At 38.5% G+C, this 26,610-nt stretch overlaps 1 protein-coding gene across 1 annotated transcript in view; it reads right to left on the bottom strand.

The window, feature by feature from the left end:
• The window catches only part of LOC126273341 (dynein axonemal heavy chain 10), a 1,458,287-nt gene that overhangs the window by 789,347 nt on the left and 642,330 nt on the right, over positions 1–26,610 (bottom strand). Inside the window, exons 102-104 of the mRNA XM_049976887.1 lie at positions 24,511–24,751; positions 22,539–22,827; positions 5,722–5,917 (exon numbers count right to left, since the gene is read on the bottom strand). Of these exons, the coding sequence (XP_049832844.1) occupies positions 5,722–5,917; positions 22,539–22,827; positions 24,511–24,751 (726 nt within the window). The remainder of the gene's footprint in view (positions 1–5,721; positions 5,918–22,538; positions 22,828–24,510; positions 24,752–26,610) is intronic.

Raw genomic sequence — 26,610 nt, 5'->3', positions numbered from 1 at the left:
ACAACACTGTCTAACTCCGTTCCCAACCACTGCTTCCCTTTCGTGACCCTCGACTCTTATAACTGCCATCTGATTTCTGTACAAATTGTAAATAGCCTTTTGCTCCCTGTATTTTACCCCTCCCACCTTCAGAATTTGAAAGAGAGTATTCCAGTCAACATTGTCAAAACCTTTCTCTATGTCCTCAAATGCTAGAAATGTAGGTTTGCCTTTCCTTAATCTATTTTCTAAGATAAGTCGTAGGGTCAGTATTGCCTCACGTGTTCCAATATTTCTACAGAATCCAAACTGATCTTCCCAGAGGTCGGCTTCTACCAGTTTTTCCATTCGTCTGTAAAGAATTTGCTTTAGTATTTTGCAGCTGTGACTTATTAAACTGATAGTTCAGTAGTTTTCACATCTGTCAACACCTGCTTTCTTTGGGGTTGGAATTATTATATTCTTCTGGAAGTCTGAGAGTATTTCACCTGTCTCATATAGCTTGCTCACCAGATGGTAGAGTTTTGTCAGGACTGGCTCTCAGTAGCCCTCATCTTTTTACCTACTTGATCCTCTGCTGACTTCACTATTTCATCCCTCAAAGCTACCCATTCTTCTTCTACTGTTTTTGTTTCCCCCATTCCTGTCAATTGTTCCCTTATGCTCTCCCTGAAACTCTGTACAACCTCTGGTTCTTTCAGTTTATCCAGGTCCCATCTCCTTAAATTCCCACCTTTTTGCAGTTTCTTCGGTTTTAATCTACAGTTCTTAACCAATAGATTGTGGTCAGTGTCCACATCTGCCCCTGGAAATGTCTTACAGTTTAAAACCTGGTTCCTAAAACTCTGTCTTACCATTATATAATCTACTGAAACCTGTCAGTATCTCCAGGCTTCTTCCTTGTGTACAACCTCCTTTTATGAATCTTGAACCAAGTGTTAGCTATGATTAAGTTGTGCTCTGTGCAAAATTCTACCAGGTGGCTTCCTCTTTCATTTCTTCCCCCCAGTCCATATTCACCTTCTACGTTCACTGCTCTCCCTTTTTCTACTACCGATTTCCAGTCACCTGTGATTATTAAATTTTAATTTCCCTTCACTATCTGAATAATTTCTTTTATTTCATCATTCATTTCTTCAATTTCTTTGTCATCTGCAGAGCTAGTGGCATATAAACTTGTACTACTGTGGTAGGCATGGGCTTCATGCCTATCTTGGCCACAATAATGCGTTCACTAAGCTGTTTGCAGTAGCTTACCTGCACTCCATTTTTTTATTCAATATGAAACCTACTCCTGAAAAACCCCTATTTGATTTTGTATTTATAACCCTGTATGTGCCTGACAAAAAGTCTTGTTCCTTCTGCCACCGAACTTCAATAGTTCCCACTAAGTCTAACCCATCCATTTCCCTTTTTAAATTTTCTAGCCTATCTGCCTGGTTAATGGATCTGACATTTCACACTCCGATCAGCAGAATGCCAGTTTTCTTTCTCCTGATAACGACGTCCTTGTAAGTAGTCCCCACCCGGAGAGGCGAATTGGGGACTATTTTACCTCTGGAATATTTTACCCAAGAGGACGCCATCATCATTTAACCATACAGTAAAGCTGCATGCCCTCAGGAAAAATTATGCCTGTAGTTTCCGATTGCTTTCAGCCATTCGCAGTATCAGCATAGAAAGGCCTTTTTGGTTAATGTTCCAAGGCCAGATCAGTCCATCATCCTGACTATTGCCCCTGCATCTACTGAAAAGGCTGCTGCCCCTCTTCAGGAACAACATGTTTGCCTGGCCTCTCAACAGATACCCCTCCATTGTGGTTGCACCTACAGTACAGCTATCTGTATCGCTCAGGTGCACAAGCCTCCCTAACAACGGCAGGGTCCATGGTTCATGGGTGGGGATGTATAGAACATGTTTTGCATCTAGGTCTATTGCAGGATATGAACCATGATGCAAGGGGTTGGGAGTAGGGGTGGATAGGGATGGACAAGTACTGTGCAGCTTCAGTGGACATTGGAGTACCACTGTGGGAGAGATGGGAAGGATATTCTCATTTCATGGCATGACAAGAGATAGTTGAAACTCTTGTCAAGACTGTGATTCAGTTGCTCCAGTCCTGGGTGGTGGTGAGACAAGGCATGGGAGATTTGTTTCTGGACTCAGTTGTGAGGACAATTTCAGTCTGTCAAGGCCTCAATGAGACCCTGGGCATATTTAGAGAATAACAGCTCGGCACTAAAGATACAATAACCACTGGTGACTAGGCAGTACGGAAGGAACTTCTTGGCAAGGAATGGGTGACAGCTTTCGAAGTGAAGGTATTGTTGGTGGATGGTAGGTCTGACATGGGCAGAGGTATTAATGAAGCCATCTTTTAGGTAGAAATCAACTTCTAGGAGGGGGTTGACAAGGGACAGTCAAACTGAGTGGGGTGAAGGTATTGGGGTTCTGGAGGAATGTGGATAAGCTGATAAGGGGTTGTGGAATGGACCTAAGGGTTTGAGGAGGGACTTAGGATCCTGATGCATTAATGAAATGCGACCCACGTGGCAGAGGCTATAGGCAATCGTATCTGAGAGCTGGCAAAGTGCCTCTGTAAGGCAGTGCCTGTGGTTCATAACCACAATGATGCAGCCTTTGTAGCCTATAGATAGCTTGCCAAGCATCACTAGGTGGCACTACACATGCCACTGGAGGACAGAAAATTTGCATCACCTACTACCTACAATTGTGATTGGTCTGTGCGTCTTTCTATACTGCTGTACTCAAAACATTGCCTCAGATTATCTTCAGGTTATCACAAGACTACTCCCACATCATGTCAAGTACATGGATGACAGTGCACTGAAATATTACCCCACTGCAAGACACCAGCGGGATCTTACAAATGTAGCACAAAGATAGTGAGAACTTTACAAACCAAGCACAATGCTATTGGTGCTCCAACTACAGTACTAATGAATATTGTAAACAGTATTCGTGGAACAGAGTGAGAGAGAGAGAGAGGGGGGGGGGGGGGGGGGGGGGAGTGAGGGAGGGAGGGAGGGAGGGGGGGGCTGCAGAGACACTGCTGGACACAAGGGCATGTATGCTTTATACTGAATATATTGATATTCTGCAAATAAATACATTTATTTTTTAATCATTCTATGGTGTATGATATTTTCTAGAGTGTTCATCCACCTCATTGCACTAAAGGACACAAGCATTACTTTTTGTCACAACAGCATCAAGTACGAGCACTTTTAGTGGTGTGCTTATTTTGATTTAAAAGTATCGGAGAAAGACCTATTGTATTTACCTTGCGCACATCAGATATATATCACTCTCAAAAGCATTTGAGGGAAATATGAACTGTAGGGGGAAAATTTTCAACAGCACCAATGTAGAAAAAGAATTCAAAGTGTTTGGAATTCCATTCTGGAATTCAGCACAGTAAGATAAAGAAACACTTAAATCTGGTTGATATCTTGAATTCATAATTCTTTTGAGATAGTGTAAATACCTTTATATTAAGTTTTACAATTAACTGCACTCTTTCTTTTCTCCACGTTCTATCCGTCATTCAAAGAGGGTGGTGAGAGCTATTTATTATTTGAAATTCATCATGTTTCATACTGCATTTAAATTATAACTATAACAAGAAAATGCAGTTTATTGTATTTTCCTTATCACTGTGTATGCTGAAGCATGGTTTGTGGTCCTTCTCAAGTCAAGGCACAGTTGTTTGATTACAGTATTCTTTCAACACTTTATAAACATCAGTCCTCTGATTGCAATATCCTTCATACTGCTCTATAAATACTGAAAAAATATTTATGTTGCTGGTCTCCTGTTCTGTTGCATTAGCCTCGTATGATTCTAACTAGTCTTCTGAGTAAAAAATGAGAATAGTCAATCATTTGAATCATGACACTAAGCATCAAATGAAAATATTAAGAGGATAAGCAGAAATCACACATGTTACCATTAATTGGATTGAAAAATTTGTTTCAAATAAAATAATAATATCTACATATCATATCTGATTTCAGTATAAATTCCTTGTGACAGATTCTTCATAGTGGTATGAAAATGAAGAGTTCAATAATGCTCTCAACTTAGTTATTGAACTGAAAGCTTTAAACTATCTGGTCAAGAGAGATGTCATATTCTTGGAGTACTCCAAAAAATTATTTTCAAAAAAATCGGATACAAAAGCAGTGTGTGATTCAGGTTGTACCTGAGTATCGCCTATGTACCCATAACATAAAAAGAGACTATCTCAACAAATAAAAACTTTTAAAAGGAAACAATGCTCTTGTCATATTGCTTCACAAATGCTGTACCTAGTAGCTCTGTAGATTGAAAGTAGTAATAAAGTTACTGGGTAATCAGCTAATTCTTAACAATGTTTTTAGGATGAAAAATGAATAAGAATTTTATGCTAAATATAGAGCTGAGGGGGCATGCTTTCCCTATTTCATGTTGAGCCTAAATTACACAAAATTAATTTCCTTGTGAAAAGGAAACAAACTGCGAATAGCACAAAGTAAAGATCAATCATGAAAAAGAGACTCATTATCATCATCATTGTATGACATTGTATATACTGATCAGCCAGAACATTATGAAAACAAATCTGCTATCAATATAATAAACCTGTTCAGATGATAGCAGCATCACCTGGCAAAGAAAGATTGCTAGTCAGACATACACATGGTGCATGTAGTATAAGTGAGCATGCCGTCCGTGTGCAGAATGGGGAAGGTGCGTAATTTTTTCTTAATTTGACTGAGGGCAGATTATGATACAACAGGTGCTCGCATGAGGATTTCTGAAACTGCGTGACTTATCAGGTGTTTGAGGAGGTTTGTGACGAGCGTCTTCAACATGTGGCAAAACCACATTAAAACATCAAGGGGATGGGGGGCCACCCCTCATTACAGATGTCAGATGTCATAGGCTGGCCAGACTGGTAAAACAGGACAGCAAGTGAACTGTGATGGAATTAACAACAGACTTTAATGCTGAGCAGAGTACAAATGTGTCTGAACACACAGTGCACCAAACACTCCGAACAATGGGCATGCAGATAAACCATGTATGTGCAATGTTCATACCATGACATTGGCAACTACAATTGAAATAGGCATGTGACCATTGGAACTAGGCACTAACATAGTGGCAGAGCACTGAATGGGCTGATGAATCATATCACATTGATGGGAAGGTGTGAATCTGTCGTCATCCAGGGGAACAGCTCCTTGACACCTGTAGACAAGTGGGTGGCAGCTCCATTATGCTCTGGGGAACATTCATGTGGGTATCCATGGGTTCAGTGGAGCTCGTGAAAGACACCAGGACAGCCAAGCAGTATCATACACTAGTTGAAGACCACATAACAACCATGTTTCCCAATAGTAATGGCAGTTTTCAGTAAGATAATGTGCCATGTTACAAGGCCAGGAATGTGATGGAGTGGTTCAAGGAACACAGTGGCAAATTCTAATTCATGTGCTAGCCCCCAACTCATCAGATCTCAACCAGATTGAACACATTTGGGATGTCATGATACACAGCATCAGAACTGTTGGAATTTATGGGAATTAGGTGACTTGCATGTGCAGATGTGATGACAACTCCCTCCAGTAACCTACTAAGGCCTCACTGCTTCCATGCTTTGACGCATCACCACTGTTATCAGTAAAAAAGGTAGACATACCAGTTATTAAGTAGACCAGTGTACAAACTTGGTACCTTGCGAAAGGTCTTGTCAATCTCATCAAATTTTCGTGCTTCTTCTGGGAGCTGAGTACGAATGTCACCACCAACAAATATCCCTTCCAAGTATAACCATTTTCTCTGCACTAGGAACCATTCATCCATAACATCACTAACTGTACTTAAATCCTTTTCCCACTTTTGCACAGTTGGTAGGAATGGCCCAACAAATCTGTAACAAACAAATTCAGTAATTTACAAAGACATCCAAGACTAATTTATCAACATGTATTAATGAACACAACATTGTTTCCCAAATGAACAATTGTAAACTTTTTTTAATCTATTCATATAGAAATTCATATTAGAAATAAGCTGGACAAAGTAAGTGTCTCAGATTCACTAGGTATTCATATTAATATTTATTCTCAACAACTGATCATGTACATTATATAAGTTTTGTTACCTGCACTTATGAATGTATACAATAATAAGATTTTATCTTAATATTACATATTAGATTTAGATTAAAAATTAAATATTAGTTTTAGAATACCATAATATTATAGAATTCTTACCTCATAAACACAACTTTTGACTAAAAGGTTTTGTAACTACCTCTCACTGCCACAGGTAGTCTATAATACAGTGTTATGCCAGTACATTTAAAACTATTTTGGCACTTAATTAGTATATTCTAAATCAATATTATTTCTGTTTCTTGTTTCATAACTGTGGCTAGAACTTTTGTAAGTTAGCCTATCTGCCTGCTTTTTCTTTGAAAGGAGAGACACTTCAACATAGAAGGAAAATATAGTTAGTACTTTTAGTTCTCTGGAATGTGACAAGCAGGACTCGCTAGAATGCTTATAATTATTCTCAGTGTATTTTCTTCCTCCCCTGCCCCTCCTGAGATAAACACTGTTCTCACACGAGAAGAACTATGGCCATGAAATTTTCCGTAAGTTAACTTATGGAAATATTTTGTTGGCACACAAGACTGGAAGAAACATTAGAAAGGGTGTATATGCAGACAAGGAAAAAAAATTCCAGGATTTTTCCCAGATCTCCCAGTTAAAAATACATTTTCTACTGGGTGAAAAAACACTTATGCCATGTTAAATGACAGTATTCATTCCGTTGGAACAGTAAAACTTATCAATCCTTTGAATGGATACTGTTTTATACAGCAGCGTAGAATTTCTCGGCACTTTAGAAAATGAAACTCTGGGGGGAAAAACATGTTTTGGAAAGATCTTTTATCTGCAGCAACATGTACACTGCAAACTTTCATATAACGAAAGTATAAATTCTAATTCCACCAACAGGAAAAGTTAATGGTGTAAGTTAATATATATAGTGTTGCTACAAGAAAAGCGAAGTTTTTGCATATAATATTTGTCTCGAAGATTAATCAGCTACAAGAGAAGCTAAGCTTTGACATATAATATTGATCTGTTTTGCGCATGTTACACTTTAAGATACATCACACTACCGACTTAAATCTCTGGCTGACCATTGTGACAAAACGGTTCTAGGCGCGTCAATTCGGAACCACGCTGCTGCTACAGTCGCAAGTTAGAGTCCTGCCTCGGGCATGGATGTGTGTTCTGTACTTATGTTAGTTAGGTTTATGGATTTTTAAGTCTAGGGAGCTGACGACCTCAGATGTTAAGTCCCATAGTGCTCAGAGCCATTTGAACATAAATCTCTGATCTTCTGGGCTCGAAATTCTTCTAAATGTCTCATCATCAAAGAGTTGATTTTTAAATAAGAGTAAACACTCTGTGACCTAAGAAATTCATTGTACACTCTCGCATATAGTTCATCTTGCATAAAAGCAAATTTACTTTGAAAATAACAGTTTTCGAACCACAATTCACAATATTTTCCCACGACCTGTTAGATTCATTTCAGCAGTTGCCAGAGAGTGCCAGATAAGAGGTGTCACCGTGATTGTGCAGCTAATGTGACACAGAAAGCCCATATGTTCGTACATGTAAAACATTAAAAGATCTTTCTTACATTATGTCATAAAAGAAACAAGACATCAGAGGATACTCCAAGAGCGTCAGATTTCGGAACCATTCTAAAATGCATAGATCGCCTTAAAGTGCACATTAGTACGTCCTAATTCCCAATGACGTAGGACTCGATCTGATATTATGCTTTCAGGTGTGGTTTCTGGGATGTAAATTTTCTTGGAGTAACAGTACTGTATTATCTCATGTTTGGTTCTTTACCACGACATAATGCCATACGTGCTAGAAGATGAAAACGTGCACCTGAAATGCAACAAACAGTTGAAACTAGCCATCAGTGTGGAATTAAACACTTCATTTCAAATAAATTTACTGCCTCAGCAGGAAAGCTTAATAAAAGCCAAATTTCTTTAGCAAACCAACAAAAATAACTTTTTTGTTCTGCATGGAGATTAATGCTTGACTGTCAGAAAGGTGGAAATAAAGTAAAATCTGAAACAAGTAACATATTTTAACCTTCCATAATTATGTGAATGTATTTTAATTCACTTGATAGCTTCCAGCCACAGAAATCCGGATTGTTTTCCTTTGATGTGAGAGCAGTAAATGAAGAGGAAACAGAAAAATCACTAAATGTAAACACGGGTCACGTGGAGACTACCCACTTCCCCACCCTAACTCAGACTGCTTTGCGTATCAGAATGTCAAAAGATAAAAAAAAGAAAAGAAAGACTTTTCAAAGTTCATTTTGTAGGCACATCTTTCTGAAGAGTCTGATACATAAAACGTGTATCTTCGAGGAAATGTAAGACATGCTATTTGGTCTTAAGTGTGCCGAAGTGCAGTGCCATGCCTCTTCAAACAACATTCTTATACCGTATGTCACTGTATTTCGCTCTATAGAACTCAAACATGTATATTTTGCAATGGATGCCATTTAACTATTTCAGGACAGTGGAAATTAAAATGTCTTGTAGTGACTCTCCTGCTCCTAGTTGGCCGATTTGACATCCTGCCCCTCTACAAAAATTTAAAAAATTAAAAATCACAATTAATACTCGATGAGATTATTTTTGGTTAAAAACATGAGCTCTTCAGTAAATCTGGACTCTTTATTGCCTATCAGCTAATAGCCTGCTCTTGTGTGTGACACAAAATTAAATATAGGGCATATAAAACCAGTAAAGACAAGAGACAGGCAAGACAGTACACATTTCTTCAATACTTAGGTACTAGCGATTTTTCTCTCTGATCTTGCTACCACTTTACAGTATGTGCTTTCCTTTCTGCAAAAGAACTATTACCTCATAAAAGCTCGTCAAACTTTTTTGCTATGTGAAAAATCGAAATGTCGTCGTCTAATACTGAAAAAGCTGTTAACACAAATAGTACCCAAGACTGGTATGGTTTCTCGATCTGATTACGTCTATTTTGTCACCATGTGCTGGATAAAACAAAACAGGCCTTTCTAATATTGGAGCAATTGTAACACACACCAAATAAGTGAGATGTTTTGGGAATAATGATCATTTTTATAGTGCAATATAATTCACGAAGTACCTATATGAAATACCTATTTGGCCTAATACAATCAAAAGCTTTATGTTAGGAAATAGTTCCACATTTCATTCATACGTTCCAGTTTCTCATGCACGAGACTGAAGATAGTAGGACAAAATTTTTGTATAAATTTGCTGTTATGAAGCATTGCATAGTCTTCCTAAAGCCTTTGACACATTTTGCTGTTGAAAGACAGTTGTACACGCACTTTGTTATTTTATATGGTGCATTTCCTTTGTAGTTTAAGTTTTATTTTCATTTTTTTTCTCTCGTACATGTTTTAATGCTGCAGTATTATTCTGTGGTAGTGGGATACAGGAAGAGTATCAGTTCTTACCAGTCAAAATTACAAAAATTTAGCTGAAAACTAAAACAATGAAAAATGTCCAGTATTCTAAAAAATTCCTAGGTTTTTCCGAGTTTTCTCCCGGATGAAAAAATTCTCGGGTTTTTCCCAGATCTCCCGGGTCGTATACACCCTGTTATGTGAAAACAGAAGCTGTTCCATACTACCACAGCGCTTTAATTAGGATAATAAGTGAATCAGTTGTGATAGTTCAATGCACAACTGCTCCATTTGTGCATCTCATTTAAGCTGTGGGTCCAAATGAAATCCTGATAGCTTGAGAGATTCTCACCCATTTACCTTTTCATTCAGTTTATGGAGAAAGAAGTACATAGTTTCAATTTTCCTTTAATTTAGTATTAGTCTATGATGTGTAGCCACTGTGCAAACATATTGACCATAATCATTGTTCCCTTTTCATTTTATTTACATTGGGATCATTTCTTGTAAAGATAATATCAGTAGTGTATGTTATTGCCTTGTAGAACAAAGAACTAGGCAGATCGTTCACATACATTAGAAAAAGAAAAGAGCTCAGGACAGAACCTTGTTGCACTCCTGTAGTAAAAGGTAGGGCATTTGACCTACAATTATTTACCATGGTAACATGTTTTTGATATAACAGATACAATTAGTTAATGATAGTTCATTGTCCTTGACACCATATAGTTCAAATTTAGATATTAGGATATCATGTCATGTTGTTGTTGTCACTACGGTCTTCAGTCCAGAGACTGGTGGACCTTTCCCACCAACACCAGATTTTCTGAATTGTGCAGGTGGGAACTTTCCCTGCAATACAGCCTATGTTCCCATAACCCTCCTCACCTCAACCTTCATTAGTCACTGTCCTCACCCATCCAGCCGTTTCCCTGTTCCCACTCCAGAACTACACAGCCGGCATTGCACTATTTGACCCCCCTCCCTATCTCTCACCAGCCCACCATCTAATCTGGAGGATTCCTCTAGATGGCTCTTGAATAGGTTGGCACAGGATTCCTCCTTCCAAAAAATCCAGAAATCTAAACCCCTCACCTGGTTCAAATTCATTGATCACATCTTTGCTATCTGGATTGAAGGTGTGGACACCCTATCCACATTCCTCCAGGACCTCAATAAATTCTGCCCCCACTTGCTTCACCTGGTCTTGCTCAACCTAACAAGCAGCCTTCTTAGATGTTGACCTCCACCTCAAAGATAGATACATCAATACCACTGTCCATATCAAACATACTAACCACCAGCAACACCTCCACTTCAATAGCTACCACCCATTCCATACCAAGAAATCCCTTCTATACAGCCTATCCACCCGTTGTCATCACATCAGCTTTGACGAGCAGTCACTCTCAAAATATACTGACAGTCTTCACTGAAGCCGTCACTGACTGTAATTATCCTCCCAATCTTGTACAAAAACAAATCTCCCGTGCCTTATGTTTCCAGTCTCCTACCACATCCTAAGGTCCCATCATCCTGCAACAGAGGAGCATTCCCCTCATAAATCAGCACCTACCTGGACAGGAGCAACTGAATTACCTTCTCCACCAGGGTTTCGATTACCTCTCGCAATGTCCTGAAATGAGAAATGTCATGTCCACTATTCTTCCCACCCCTTCCACATGGTATTCCGCTGTCCTCCGAACCTACACAATTTACACATCCATCCTTACACAACCCCTGCTCCTAATTCCTTACCACATCGCTCATTCCCCTGTAATAGTCCTAGATGTAAAACCTGTCCCATACATCATCCCACCACCACCTACTCCAGTCCAGTCACTAACATCACGTATCCCATCAAGGCAGGACTACCTGTGAAATCAGTCATGTGGTCTATAAGCTAAGCGGCAACCACTGTGCTGCATTCTATGTAGGCATGACAACCAACAAGCTGTCTGTCGACATGAACGGCCACTAACAAACTGTGGCCAAAAAATAAGTGGACCACCCTGTTGCTGAACATGCTGCCAAACATAATATCCTTGATTTCCATGACTGCCTTGCGGCCTGTGCCATATAGAACCTTCCCACCAACACCAGCTTTTCTTAATTGCACAGGTGGGAACTTTCCCTGCAATACAGCCTATGTTCCTGTAATGCTCCTGGCCTCAACCGTCACTGTCTTCACCCATCCAGCCGCTTCACTGTTCCCCTTTCAGAACTACACAACCCAGTCTTTTACTCTTGTTATTTCTCTCCTTTTCTGCTAATTGCGCAAACCCCCCCCCCCCCCCCCCTGTCACCAGCCAATTCTCACCCCAGACTCCTCCTTACTCCCATCCACTCACCACTCCCATCATGCACTGGGACTGCTGCTCCCAATGTCGTTTCAGTTGCCTGAGACTGCAGTTGTGTGAGTTGCGTTTGCAGTTTTGTGTGTGTCCAAAAGCTTTAATTGTGAGAGTCGTTTTGTTGTGGCTATCTGCGACTCAGCATCTGCACTATATGGTGAGTAGCAACTATCCTTCACATAACATTGTTACATTCCATCCTGGATTTTCCATTGTTTTAAATTTAATTACTTTATTTTCATTGTTACAATTGATATGTACTAGCTCTGTATATACAGTTAAAACTATTTTTTTAGAAACATTTAAAATTAAGAAGTATTTGGCAAACTTAAAGTTCCTATTATTAATTAAGCAAACTGGTACAGTTTATTATGTTTCTTTCCGGATTCATATATAAAATAATAGAAATTCATTTGTCAAGGAAATTTTTGAAGCCTTTGGAATATTGTTATTACCAGAGTGCGATGAAGTAGCAGTGGGAATGCCTCTGATGCGATCAGACTTGTTTTTGTATTTTGGAAGAACAATGTAATTTTTGTTAATGTGAAAATTCAAAAGACAGTGTGATATAGTAAAATGTGAAGAAAAAACATTCCACTAGGAAAAAATATATCTAAAAACAAAGTTGATGTGACTTACCAAACAAAAGCGCTGGTAGGTAAATCGATACACAAACAAACACAAACATACATACAAAATTCAAGTTTTCACAACCAATGGTTGCTTCTTCAGGAAAGAGGGAAGGGGAGGGAAAGACGAAAGGATGTGGGTTTTAAGGGAGAGGGTAAGGAGTCATTCCAATCCCGGGAGCAGAAAGACTTACCTTAGGGAGAAAAAAGGACAGGCATACACTCGCACACACACACATATCCATCCATCCACACATACACAGACACAAGCAGACATTTGTAAAGGCCAAAATGGGATGTATTCTATCTGTTTGGAGATGTTACAATGCTTTGCTTTCTGGCAAACAACACACTTTCTTACCACCAGTAGTACTCTTCATCTAAGTTTGGGGAAATAGCAGTATTCAGCTATTTTATCAGCGCATTTTGCAGTGCCACAATTGCCCCAAGTATTGTGTGTGTACAAGATAAAATCATCCACATGTTCCTCTGGCAAACACATGCACCATTGTTCTAGTTTGGGATGGTTCCTAAGGAAAAGAACACCTTTGTGAATAGTGAAAAACCTTTTTAATTTTTCATCACCGTTATGTGTAAGTTTTGCTTTTACCTTACACCAGCGTGTGTCTTCCTGCTGTAATTGTTCCATGTGTTTACACATGTAGACATAGTATGGTCAGAGTGTTTGGTCCTCCATCAACATAGCTCTCATTTCACCTTCACGCTCTAAAAGGTTGTTGAATTCCTCTAAGCCTTGTGGTAGTCGAGACAGAGCATTAGCTATTATGTTTTGATTTCCTTTTATGTATACCATTTCAAAACTGAATTCTTGAAGATACATATACCACCTGGCAATTCACTGGTGTAGCAATTTACAAGTTAACAAAAATGATAGAGGCTGATGGTCACAGTACACTTTTGTGTGTTTATCCCAAAGGAAATATTCAAACGTTTTAAAGGACCAGATTACAGTCAAACCCTCTAACTCTGTGATTGAATATGAAAGTTCAGCTTCAGATAAGGTGCAACTAGCAAATTTAATTACTTTAGGTATGAGATTTCCTTTTTCTTCTACCATTAAAAAAAGGCATGCACCTAGAATGTGAGAAGACACATCAGTGCATAAACATCTACATCTGCATCTACATCTACATCTACATCTACATCCATACTCCGCAAGACACCAGACACCAGATGGTGTGTGGCTGAGATAAAATATTAGCATTTAATAGGTTTCACTTGATGTTTTTGAAATTGGTTTGACATTTCTTGTCCCACACCCAGGGTCAGTTTTTCACGAGACGACTGAGTAGAGCATCACTGTTCATAAGTTGGTTAGGGAGGAATTCCCTGAAAAATGACACTATGCCTAAGTGCGCCTTTAATTGTCTCTTGGTTTGAGGAATAGGGCAGTCCCTAATGACATCAAGTTTTTTAGGATCTGGCAGTAAGCCTTCTGAAGAGATTGTGTGTCCTAAAAATTTTACCTTTTCTTGTCCAAAATTAGATTTCTTGAGATTTGCTCTTACTCCATATTCGAAAAAACGGCTCATAAATTGTTCAATTAATCTTAAATGTTCTACGCAAGTGAGTGTAGTGAGTAAAAGGTCATTCAAGTATACTGTTACCTTACTCAAAAGTTTGGGCCATAGCACTCCGTCATGCACAGATAAATACACCTGATCTTACGTTCAGTCCAAATGGTAATACTTGAAATTGAAAGCTCCTGCCCCCACATATGAAGGCAGTATACTTTCGACTTTCTTCATGTAGCTTTATTTGCCAATAAGAAGACTAGAGTTCATTTATACTAAGAAATTTAGCATTATGGAATTTTATTAGCTTTTCCTCTAAATTGTCTGGATGTGTTCAGACTGGTACAATAATGTTATTAACACTTAGGTGCCGCCAGTAAAAATACGGGTGTGCGCAGTCTGCCCAAAAGTCTGGCACCCATAATTTTACAGGCGCGAATTCTGGATCTACCCCTTCCTTCCTTTGTGTGTTCTTACGGCTCCCGCTTGTCTGGGAGGCACCGCATGGACTGTAGTTCGAGTATTGTGCACTAGATGATGTGGGCATGCTTTGGAAGGGTGTGTTTCCCTTTTCATTTGTCATGTTTTGTGAGCGGCAATTTTTTCCCGCACAGTCTCAGTAGCATCAACATGGCGAAGCGTGACTTGGCGGACGAAGAAATTGCTCGCGAGTTACATCGTGATTTAGAAGAAAGTGACATTGATTTGTCAGAGGAAGATATCATAGATGACTCTGACGATGATGTGGACTATGTTCAAGAAGAAGTTTCTGGCAGTTCAGGTAAAGCATTCTGACAACAAAATATGTATAATTTTTGTTCAGATTTTCACTGAAAAAACTCTCAGTGCATAATTATGATTTTATTTGCAAATACTACTCTTCTGATAGATTCAGAAGAGGAGAGCAGGTGTACAAGCACTTCAGCAGCCAGTAATTCCGTTGATATTGTGCCTGAAGAACAAGCAAGACTGACGGCGAGGGGGAAGCCGAGACCTGCGCGCCGCACCGATTCTGAGGAAGGTTGGACGACTACTGATCATGCACCAGATATCGATCTATTCTCAGGACAATCTGGAATATGTGATGTTGTCAGTTTAGACCAGAACAGTGCACCTCTAGAATTATCTCATATTTCCTGACAGACAGTAGGATGAAACATATAAAGGAACAAACTAATCTGTATGCTCAACAATGCATCAGGAAATTATGAAGTACAAATTCCCTTTCACTCACCTGCTCATTATCAAAGTGGAAAGGTGTTACACTTATGGAAATAAGGAAATTTTTGGCAATTGTAGTCCATATGTGTGTAAGTGTGAGGCCACGTATACGAGAGCACTGGTCCAAGAACCCTGTTGTGTCGTGTAATTTCCGTCCAAACATCTTGAGCCATGACAGATTTATTTCTATTTTGAGAAACTTCCACATTAGTGATAATTTATTAGCTAAGAGGAAAGGAGAAACCCACTGCACAAGGAGAGACCCCTCCTAGATAATGTGTGTGCTAATTTCCAGCGCGCGTATACACCATCTCAAAAAATTACAATAGATGAAGGCATGTGTAAATTTCGAGGTTGTGTGTATTTCAAACAGTACATGCCACAAATAAATACGGTATCAAACTGTACATGTTATCCAAATCTGACACAGGTTACATCTGGAATTTCTCTGTTACGCATGTGAAAGGTGTGACACAGTGACTCTGGTAAAGACATTGCTTGCAAATCTGTCAGGAAAAGGCTACACTTTGTTTACGGACAGATTCTACACAAGTCCAGTACTTTCTTCAGAACTTGAAGCTGCAAAAACTGCTCTTGTAGGAACAACAAGAAAATCTCAGCAGGGATTGCCTCATGCTATAAAAGATCCAAACCTTCGGGGAGGTGAGCTTATTTTCAAGCATAAAGGACATATGTTAGCACTGTGTTGGAAGGACAAAAGAAATGTGCATAAGATAAGTACATGGCACATTGCTGAGATGGTCACTTTCACTGATCAGAGAGGAAGAGAGAAGTCAAAGCCAGCCTGTGTAGTGGACTACAATAAAAACAAGGTTGGTGTTGACTTATCAGATCAGCAATTGTCATACGGTGCATTTGAACATTGAACTGTGAAGTGGTGGAGAAAGTTGGCATTCCATGTTATACTAATAGTGATTGTAAATTCCTGCACATTATATAACAAGGTTACTGGAAAACACCTCACAACATCTCACTTCATGACAGTTATCTGTGCAGATCTTGCACAAAGCAAAGATCTTAAACCCCGACCTGGTCTGTCTGGACTCTCAAGATTATCAACTGGAAATCATTTCTTGGCAAAGATTGAGACAGAAGTAGGTAAGAAACAGAAACAAAAACAGTGTGTAGTCTGTTCTCTGAAAGGAAAAAAACTGACTGGAAAAGTGTGGCAAAAAGACACAAGCTACCAGTGTAGTGAATGTAAAGTAGCAATGTGCAAAATGCTGTGCTTCAAAATTTACCACACAAAGAGCAAAATTCCACCCTAAAATAGTTACAGGAAGTTACTGTAGATAAGACATACTGTATCCATCATAATTACAATTTTTGTGTAAAATAAAAAAAATTCCGTCTAGAAAATACAGTGAATGTACCTTTGACCAATTTTTCCTATTCCCAAAAACAATGTTATAATAATAACGCTTGTCAAAAGTATATATTAATTCAAGAGAAAGGTATTATATATGGTTTTAAACAAGAAAGTCTAGGTCTTTCAATAAGAGTAATTTTTTGCTATAACTGAAACCTTTCATGAGTTTTAGTAGTTTAAAATACGTTAAAATCAGCCAGGCTTTATGGTATACACCCGCACGCAATGCCTCAGGACCCAAAGTGTTAATGTTACACACGTTGATGACCAAGTGCACCTTGCCATCTGGCTTACTCACAGCCACAATGGGACTACAATAAGGGAACAATGATGGTTGCATTCTGTCCCTTTCAAGTATCCTATTAATCTGTTTTCTTACTGCTTCCCTCTTTGTCCATAGCATAGGGTATGAGATAGAACAAAAACTTTTGTGAGGATACACTTTCATTTTGTACATGAAATCCTTAATAATACCTGCTCTTTTTCTCAAATACAAGTATCACTTCTCTAAGTTCTGCTTGCTGTTCTTTAGACAAACACTTTGATTCACTTACCTTTGTGCTTACTGTGTCAATGTTTATTTGTTCTACTGACGACTGTTCGTTATTGCATGTGTTGACAAACATAACTATTGGATTTGCTTATTTAACTTCAAAGCCATGAGTAACTTTAGTTTTACATCTATTAGTACTTCCCCTGATTAGGTCTATTACAAATTAATTGATTATTTACAATGAAATGAGTTGAGTTGTTTGGGGGAGGAGGCCAAGGAGACCGATGTCATCAGTCTCATCGGATTAGGGAAGGATGGGTAAGCAAGTTGGCTATGCCCTTTCAAAGGAACCATACCAACACTTTCCTGGAACGATTTAGCGAAATCACGGAAAACCTAAATCAGGACGGTCGGACATGGGATTGAACCATTGTCCTCCCAAATGCGAGTCCAGTGTACTAACCACTGCACCACCTCCCTCAGTTTACTGTGAAATGACATTGGCCTCTTCCTATATCAATTTTTACTTGTTATGTCCTAAATTTATCCATACAAATTAAACAATCAACTATTAATTTCACTAATATCAAAAAATTGCATCATACAGAAAAAATTGTATGGGAATTAAGGCATGTATCTTCACTCCTTTTGATTTCTGACCAGTGTGAGTTTGTACCTTGCAATTTTGCACTGGCAGTGTGGGTATACGTCCACTTTTCTTCAATTCTTGAAATAATCAGTGTGACATCAAATTAGTCGTAGCACCTGTGTCAAGAACAATGGGTAATAAAAGTCAACTATTTTTGCTTTAATAGTAGCTTCTATCTCGCTCTCTACCAAGTTTTTTTGCATATCCTCATTACCTTGATACAGATAATTTCTCGCATCATTATCATGATCATATCTGATAAAGCAAGTCTTCATCAAGCTCGTGCAACCACTCCCTTCAAAGGTCACAGAATGGGGTCCTACTGTGACTGGTTCAAGTTGTCTGGTGCTGCATTGGCATCGACCTCTAGGTATCTGCAGTATACCGGGGATTCAGTTCTTGTAGGGGTACGGTGCTGCATTAGAGGCGTTGCTGGTGTGGCCCTTGAGGTGAAAACAAATCCTCAAGTTCAAATTATAATTTCCAGATTTCCAATCTATTCGTACCACTAAGATGCTTTAACTTCCCACAAATGCAGTTTTATCAAAAGTTTGCACATCATCCTGGTTCACACTGACTGAGTCCCTGCCCATGTCATTCAGATTTCCAAATAAGCTACCAAAATTCCCTTCATGAGCTGTATTCCATTGGCACCAAATTTGCCTAAATTCAAAGCAACTACCTTCCTGTCCAATTCCTACCATGTGCATATTAAGCTTCTCCTTACAAAGCAACATGATTACTCTAACACACCATTTCTGCCAGCAGTCCTATGAAGCAAACTGCATTAAGAGATCTTTCCAGTCCCACATTCACCCAGACCAACTTCCAGTACTTTGCAGCACAATAACATGCAAATTAATTCATAGAGCTTTTGACTGCAGTTTAAGTGGTTCACGCCTTGACATTGGTAGACCTTGCATTTGAAATTTACTGGTGACCATTTATCCAATAGTCCAATCACCTTCCCTCGTCACTGTTTGACAAAACAGCAAGCTGTAGTTGTGAAGCCATGCTACATGAAGGTCGACTGTGCAGGCACCAGTTGCCAGGCATGGACCACAAGTACTCGTGACATCACTCTACAATGATCAGGGGCTATAGGGGCCCCTATGGTTTAGAGATGGTGTAGTGGTTTGTTACGGAGGTGATGGTGCTGGCCAGGGGTGACTAGGAAAACTCCGCTGCAAGATACAAGTTATTTTATTCATCTTGAATTACAATGCTGGAGTGCTACACTGCCCTTGGATTCACCTTCTGCAGGAACATGGTCCACAGGTGATGCCATTGACATTGGAAGACTGTGTTGGTGGGATGGCCTTTTGATGTCTAGTATCCTGCTTTTCTGCCACTGTTTACCCCACTCAGTAGCTCCTACCTGAGCTAACACTATGCAGCCCTAAATGAGCACTGTCATTGATGTGTACATCCCCTGAATTCCCATAGACAGCTGTGGCTACTGGGTTAGAACCTAAGCTTGGTGCAAAGGTATGGAGAAAGTACAGCATAAGGTATGAACCATTGCCCTCCAAGGCAGAAGTTTGGTGCTGCTGTGCACCTGGGGGATGGCTTCCCATTGTGTTGCCCGAGTCCTACATGGTGAACTTGGAACAGTGAGCTGGTCTGTTGGAGCTGGCTGGTCAGACTGGTGTCAGCTGTTGACTAGCCCAAAGCATGTTGGAGTCTGATATGTGGAGAGTGCTGCCAGACTGTGTACAACTGTGTTAGAAACACAGAGTATTTATGACAATTAATAGCACCCTTGTTGCGACATTAAACTGCTTCCAGGAACATACAGATCAATGCTTCTTTTGGATAATAGTGTGGAAAAATACCACAGGCCAGCCTGTCATGGAACAGCCTTTCTGCAATGTTGTCAGAAGTGGCTTAACCCTCATGCCTTAGAGTGTACAAAAAGGTTTGCTTGAGAAATTACATATAGCACCTCTGTATCTGCCAAATTGCCTCACACATAGCTGCAATACAGCTGCTTTAAGTCAGTAACACTCACAATTTAGCAACAGCATTACAGTAATGTCACAAAGGGATTGTATTGTGAACTAGAACTGTGGATATTTATATGTAAGCAAAAAAGGTATAATGATATTTTGATATGGTATGTTTCAAGATGATCTTGTAAATGTAGCATCACACAGCATTCCTTTCATTATCAGCCACATTATGAACTTTAAAAATTTTCCCAGCGAATTAAATGTTCAAAGAAATTTCAGGATAGCAGCTGGTTGTCATAAACTTCACTCCACAATATTTTAATTGGACACATTCCAGTTGTCTTCAGACAAGCCATCAAAGACTGATGAAGACATTCTCCACTCCATCCTATATAGCACACTGAAAGTATTTTGCACATGCTTCCAAGTCACAGTGTCAGAAGGACCATACCACTGGTGGCAGTGCCCTCGCTGGTGGACCTGCAATGGTCAGCTGTCTTTGTCACTGCTACTCACCGCAGTCGTCAGAGTATTCTGGCATCTTCGCCTGGGGCAAATCTCGTAGATGATGGGATTCCACGCATTATCCAGCAGGTAGCTGCTGTCACGGTTCATTAGATTTTCCGTGATGGGTATTTCAACACATTCTTTTATAATAGAGTCCCAAAAGGATGTTGCTGTGGCCAAAATTAATGTTCCGCAATTGCATACTTGCTGGGTTGCAGTGCAACATTTATGTTCTGTGCAGCATTATCCACTATTATGTATACTATATAGGCCACACCACTCTGGCAAGATATTTTGTAAATTCCCACCTTCTGCAGCAACAAGTCATCCTTTGCTGATCCCAGCAGGTCTGAAATTTTAGATGGTGGGCAGAAAATCAGTTTCAGTTAAAAATTGCTGTCCTTCCTCTACTTTAGCACTTGCACAAAGTTTTGTTTCATTTTGCATATTTTCAGTTGCTGAAGTGCTGGGATATTCACCAAAAGAGAGAGAGAGAGAGAGAGAGCGGAGGGGGAGGGGGGGGGGAGGTCCAATGCTTTTGCTTGTAAATGCATAGGAGTAGAGGCTAAGAAGTGTTCTCTTCTTGTTCCTTCTCTTCTGGGAGCTGCGCAGATTGTAAACTTTATCCTGTAATGTTTTCTTAAAAAATCTAGGAACAATTTCTTCTTCGAATGTGTGAGTTTATATGCACAATACAAACATTCAGTATTCATACATCCAGAATACAGTTGTCCGGGTCATAGTCAGGAACATCTCAATATATCATATTACTCAGGGACAGAGGGACCTAGTCAGTGTTAGGAACTTAACGTTAAAAATATCTTCTAATGGCAGGCTGCTCTTAAGCACTGGATAGAAAATACCAATTGTATGTGACAGGTGCTAATGATACTGATTGTACGGCTATAAAATTTTCTGAATTGGCAGTGTGTATTACACATATCAATTGCTGCATTAATGGAAAAATATATTGTAACAAAGAGGAAGAAGTATCTTTGACAGACTAAATTCATAAGAAATTGCCCTTACTGTGGTTATAAAGTGTCATTCAAGTAGAAATCATCCAAGAAAAGATGCACGAAGTCAGTTCCTTAAACTCAGTAGCCAGAGTCAATGAATTAAATGAACAATGGGAGAACTTAAAGTTCACAATCTTGTGAAAAGTTTCCAGCGGTAAGTACTATGCTTCACACCAGTATTGTTAATTATGAGTCAGCCTAGAATTATATTACCATTTAAGCAAAACATGCTACATAAAATAAAAAATAAAAGTTTGCCTTCATACTTGAATTCCATGCACTTATAAAATCTTTAAAATCATGAGAAGTTGACCACCATCCTCCACTCAGTTCTGAAGCTGAAATATTCCCAACTGCTCATCCTACTGAGTGCAACAATTAATACAGGCTTCATTACAACAGGAACAACTTTTGAACAACAGAGTGCAAAATGTTAACATCACTGACTTGCAAAATTTGACATTTCAAAGTTAGCATTAATGATTCAAGTAGGTGAAGAATAGCCTACATACTAAAGTATATAAACCACATAGAAAAATTGTTCTGAAAGCTCCTCTCCATTTTGTTCACCATATGTCTAAGGCAGTGCAAAGAATAGACAGACAATTCAGTGTTATAGAGAAAAACTCCACTGATAGAACCAATAAAGTCTTCTTTTCTCTTACGTTTGCAATAAGTAGATATTTCTTACATGCACATTAACTATCTAGTTCAGACAGTTGTTTATTTCTTATAGGGCAAGAAAATACTTAGAATATTATTTAAGACCCAGAGTTATTGAATATCTGAATACTTTTGGGCTGTTTTGAAACTCAGCCTCATGCAAACACAATCAGTTTATTTTTGTATTTACCCAGACATGTTTCGAGACCTATGTGTTATCTTCTGTGGGACAAATTTTTATTTCTCAAAATTACATTACTAAATACTACATTTCAAGAAATAAAAATTTGACCCACCAAAGATGACACATAGAAGTCGAAACATGTATGGGTAAATACAACAATTAACTAATTGTGTTTGCATATGGCTGATTTGCATAACAACCCAATTTTAATTCACAAACATGGAAGAACAGCAAGGAGGGCTTCAAACCTTAGTAAAATGAGTATCTGAATATTCATTACTCATTAATTGCTATCATAACCAATCACTATTGACATCATCAGAATTTATGTTTTGATTTATTTTCAAATTGTTTGAATATTTGGTAATTTAATTATTTTAAAATATAATGAATATTACTATTACAGAAATTATATGTTTGTGTACTAACTGTGATGCAGCCATACTTTGCAGATTCATAGTGTTATCTTCGAGCACCTGAACCACTTCTTCAACAGGTCCAAGTATGTAACCACGATCTTCACCACCTTTAGTATGTTGGATGACAATGAAATTCAGAGAACTCCAAACTTCTGACACCTCACGCACACCCTTCTCTATCGACAATTCCTTCACTGCATTGTTGATAATCTCTTCAGCAATATCTTGGTATTTATGAAGTTCCATGGCAAACATGTTCTCCAAAGTGAAGCGATCTGCAGCCATGTCAAAATGCTGTCCTAAAATAGAATATAGCTGCACATTATCCTCTATAAGGTGAACTTAGATCTCATAAAAGAAAGAAAGAAAGATAAGAAAAAATAAGGCACCACACTCTCATAAGGAGATAATGCTTAAGAACTGGAAGTAAGTTCCATTTTCTACATGAATGCACAATTAGACAGAATTTGAAATAGATGTCATGTAGGATGTGAGATAGCTGTTTGCTGTTCACTTGATTGATATTACTTCTCTCCTGCTTGGTTGGCAGAAGAGCTTCTGTAAAGTTTGGAAGGTAGGAGACGGATACTGGCAGAAGTAAAGCTGTGAGTACCGGGCGTGAGTCGTGCTTTGGTAGCTCAGTTGGTAGAGCACTTGCCCACAAAAGGCAAAGGTCCCGAGTTCGAGTCTCGGTCGGGCACACAGTTTTAATCTGCCAGAAAGTTTCATATCAGCGTACACTCCGCTGCAGAGTGAAAATCTCATTCTGGATACAGGTGACTTAATTACTGTAGGAAGTTTCATGTTAAACCAGCTGATAACATCAAATATTTCAGATCCTTGTGAAGGCAGTGAATTACTGAATAGCCCAGATACAAGAGTCCTGCATTCAAAATCATGGCTAGATAATTTGCAGCAAACATATGGCAGACTTTATTATTAAAATTATGCAGGCATTTTGATTTCCATGGACTTCTAGTCATAGTGTAAAAAACACTGAATGGGGTGAAATAGGTATCATACACTGGACTTACATGCGGGAGGACAGTTGTTTATATCTGCATCCAGACATTCCAGGCTTAGCTTTTTCTGCAGTTCCTGTAAACTGCATTAAGCAATTTCCAGGACCATTCTTTTGAAATAGACATACCTGACTTCCTGATACATCCTTCTCCACTTCTAATTACCTCATTGTCAGTGAGATTCTAAACTGCAATTTTCCTTTGTTCCTTCTTCCAGCTAAAACATCCATTATTGTCAACAATGTATGTTGACAGATGTAGCAGACAATAAAGATGGATTTCATTTTAGAACTTATTCTTTGAGTGTAAATCATTATCTCTGAGAAATGAGCACAGGGCCATAAAATAAAAGGCTGTTAGTGGAGAATGAACCATGTAAGAGTGCGGAAGTGGATGTTTTAGCTTCTGTTTGGATCAGATAGGTATTCTGACACTGTACAAAGACCTACAACACATTGTGTGCATGACAATATCTACAAATTTATACATTCATATTAGCTGTGTAACAAGATTTGTGAAGTTTTTACTGTAAACTACTATTTATGATGAACGTAACTTATAAGCTGTAATAATGTATTCTTTAGTAAGGATATGATAAAAAAAAGACAGTTCAATAATCATCATTACGATTAATCATTCCTGGTGAGGAAAGAAAACTATGGAGAGGTTTAGGGTCAAAGTAGATCCAAACAGGGGATGGAAACTGTAGAATATGCTGATCATTAGAAGTGAACTTTAGAAGTTTAGTTCATATCTTAAGCACCTCAGTGTTAGAACAATTCTTCTGCATTACATGTGAATGATGAGCATTTCATTAGAATGTCATTGTGAACATACTTTTAAAAAAAAATGCCATAAAACCCTTTTTATCATAACTATTTAGCATATAACCACATGTATTTTAAACATCACTGATTAATTATGACATTTACGTGATGTATCAAATATGTATTTTCTTACCAGTTTTATCCATAAGTTCATTCCAGTGACGCTCACGAAGTGCCTCATTTTTCAGTTCAACAAAAAGTGGTATAGAATTTTTAAACTGCTTCAGAATAAGATTCAACTCCTGTCCAACAGGTAATTTCTTGACATTTGGTGGCAATTTGCGGAATTCTTTCATGAATGCCTCAGTTCCATCAAGAAGAACTTGTGGGTTCAAGTTTACCCACAGTGTCTTTGCCCATGCCTCACGAGCAGTCTATTAACATTTAAGATAAAATAATAGCATTACACAGCAATATGTTTATGATAGAAGCTAAAATGGATTTCAGATTTCAGGAAAGATATTTGTGTGGCTATTCATGTAATACAGTAACAGAATTCAGCTAACCTACAACATGATTTTCCAATGACTTCACAGGACAGTTCAAAACTAAATAATAATTAATACAGTCATCCATAAATTCATGGTTGCAAAATTCAGTTACAGAAATATCACAGTGGAATTAGTAGAAAAGCAGTTCTCAATTTTTTCCCCCAATTAGGTACGTTCATATATTTAGGTGCTTGTTTTAGTGTATTTTCAGTGCATGTTCTGTCTTTGATTCGTTTCTGAATTTTGAGACATTGCTAGTCCATTAATTTTGTTGATTAGTGATTGTTTGTTGCTAATTATTTGATTAGGTTTACTTGTAATTGAAGTGTGTATTGCTCTAGCAACAGATTATGCACTCTGTGTAATATGAATCTGAATGGTGCCTGTTAGTGTCAGTTAGGACAATGTGATACAATGTCTATTGTGATGTCTGTGGCTGTAAATTTTCTATATACAGCAAAATATAGCATTTTCACTCCTGATTGTTAGAAACAGGAAATTTATAGAACTTTTCAAGAAATATTCTGCCACAAAATTTATGGTATTATGTAGGGAGTTGAATTCAGCTAGTAGCTGATCTATTTCATTTGTGGTGGCATTCATCAGTAGTAGGTTGTTGACATGCTGACACTGTCAATACCATAAGTGAGAAGGAAGGAATTCATCTTTGTGTAAATCGATTTAATTTTTCCCTCTATTGAAGTATTTTTGTGGCAGTGCCTAGTTATCCAGATGGCTACCTGTTTATTACCTGCCACACACTGTATGCCACACAATACCCATGACTGGTGGTAGTTGAATGTACCAACTTTGCAAAAACGATGTCCGTTCATTGTACATTAGAAAAAGTGGGTGAATTTTCAATAGAAGATCCCATGAGCACAAAAGTGCTTTCAGATATAGCCACACAGTAAAGCCCACAGCAGCAAGCCACATGCACAACAACAAACATGCAATGACAGACTTAACAGACCTTCTCACTATCCCGTATACTGAAAACAATGGGTGAAATTTAGATTTTGTTACAGCTGCTAGGAATATACTCCAGAAAATGAAATTCAATGACCATATACCCAATGAACAAATAGACGTTCAGAGCAGTAACTATTTCAGCAATATTTATGGAGTATTTCATATAACAATGCAAGTGATTAGATCCAACAGTTAGCTCCTCTGATTTCTCAAAAAGTAGAAACATTTCTGAAGATATCTCCAAAGCAGTAAAAATCAAATTGTGAATAATGTGCCTTATAAGCAAGAAGCAATATGTTATACTTGTTATTATACTCTGTCATAGTACACACCACTCCAGAGAAGACAAATGAACCATTATTTTAAAATGTCTTTCCATGTAGAGAACCCATGCTAGGACTTATAACTGACAGAAATTAGAGATAAGTCCAATAATTTATATATGTTTTACACTAATATAAGGCTTATTATGATGGGAGAAGGTCTGATGATCTTTAAAAGACATTAGAATTGTGGTATAAGTTTTCAAACAGCAATAACACTGCAGCTGGAGAAGAAGCCCTGATGTAGAGTTTCCAGAGGTCACAGTCAATAGCAAAGAAAAGGCAACAAAGAAAATACATTAAACTATACACCTTCCAGCAGAATACCACATTTGAGGTGACTGTGCTGGAGAACATCATTCAACCTGCAAGAGTTTAAGAAATTCAAATTATGTCATGCCACTTAGAAGCACTGAGGTACAAGGCTTAGGGCATAGTAACTGTGCA

Source organism: Schistocerca gregaria, chromosome 5, assembly GCF_023897955.1.
Source record: "Schistocerca gregaria isolate iqSchGreg1 chromosome 5, iqSchGreg1.2, whole genome shotgun sequence".
Classification (NCBI taxonomy): Eukaryota; Metazoa; Arthropoda; class Insecta; order Orthoptera; family Acrididae; genus Schistocerca; species Schistocerca gregaria.
Note: the sequence above shows the minus strand (reverse complement) of the source record. Positions and strands in the feature narration are given on the sequence as shown.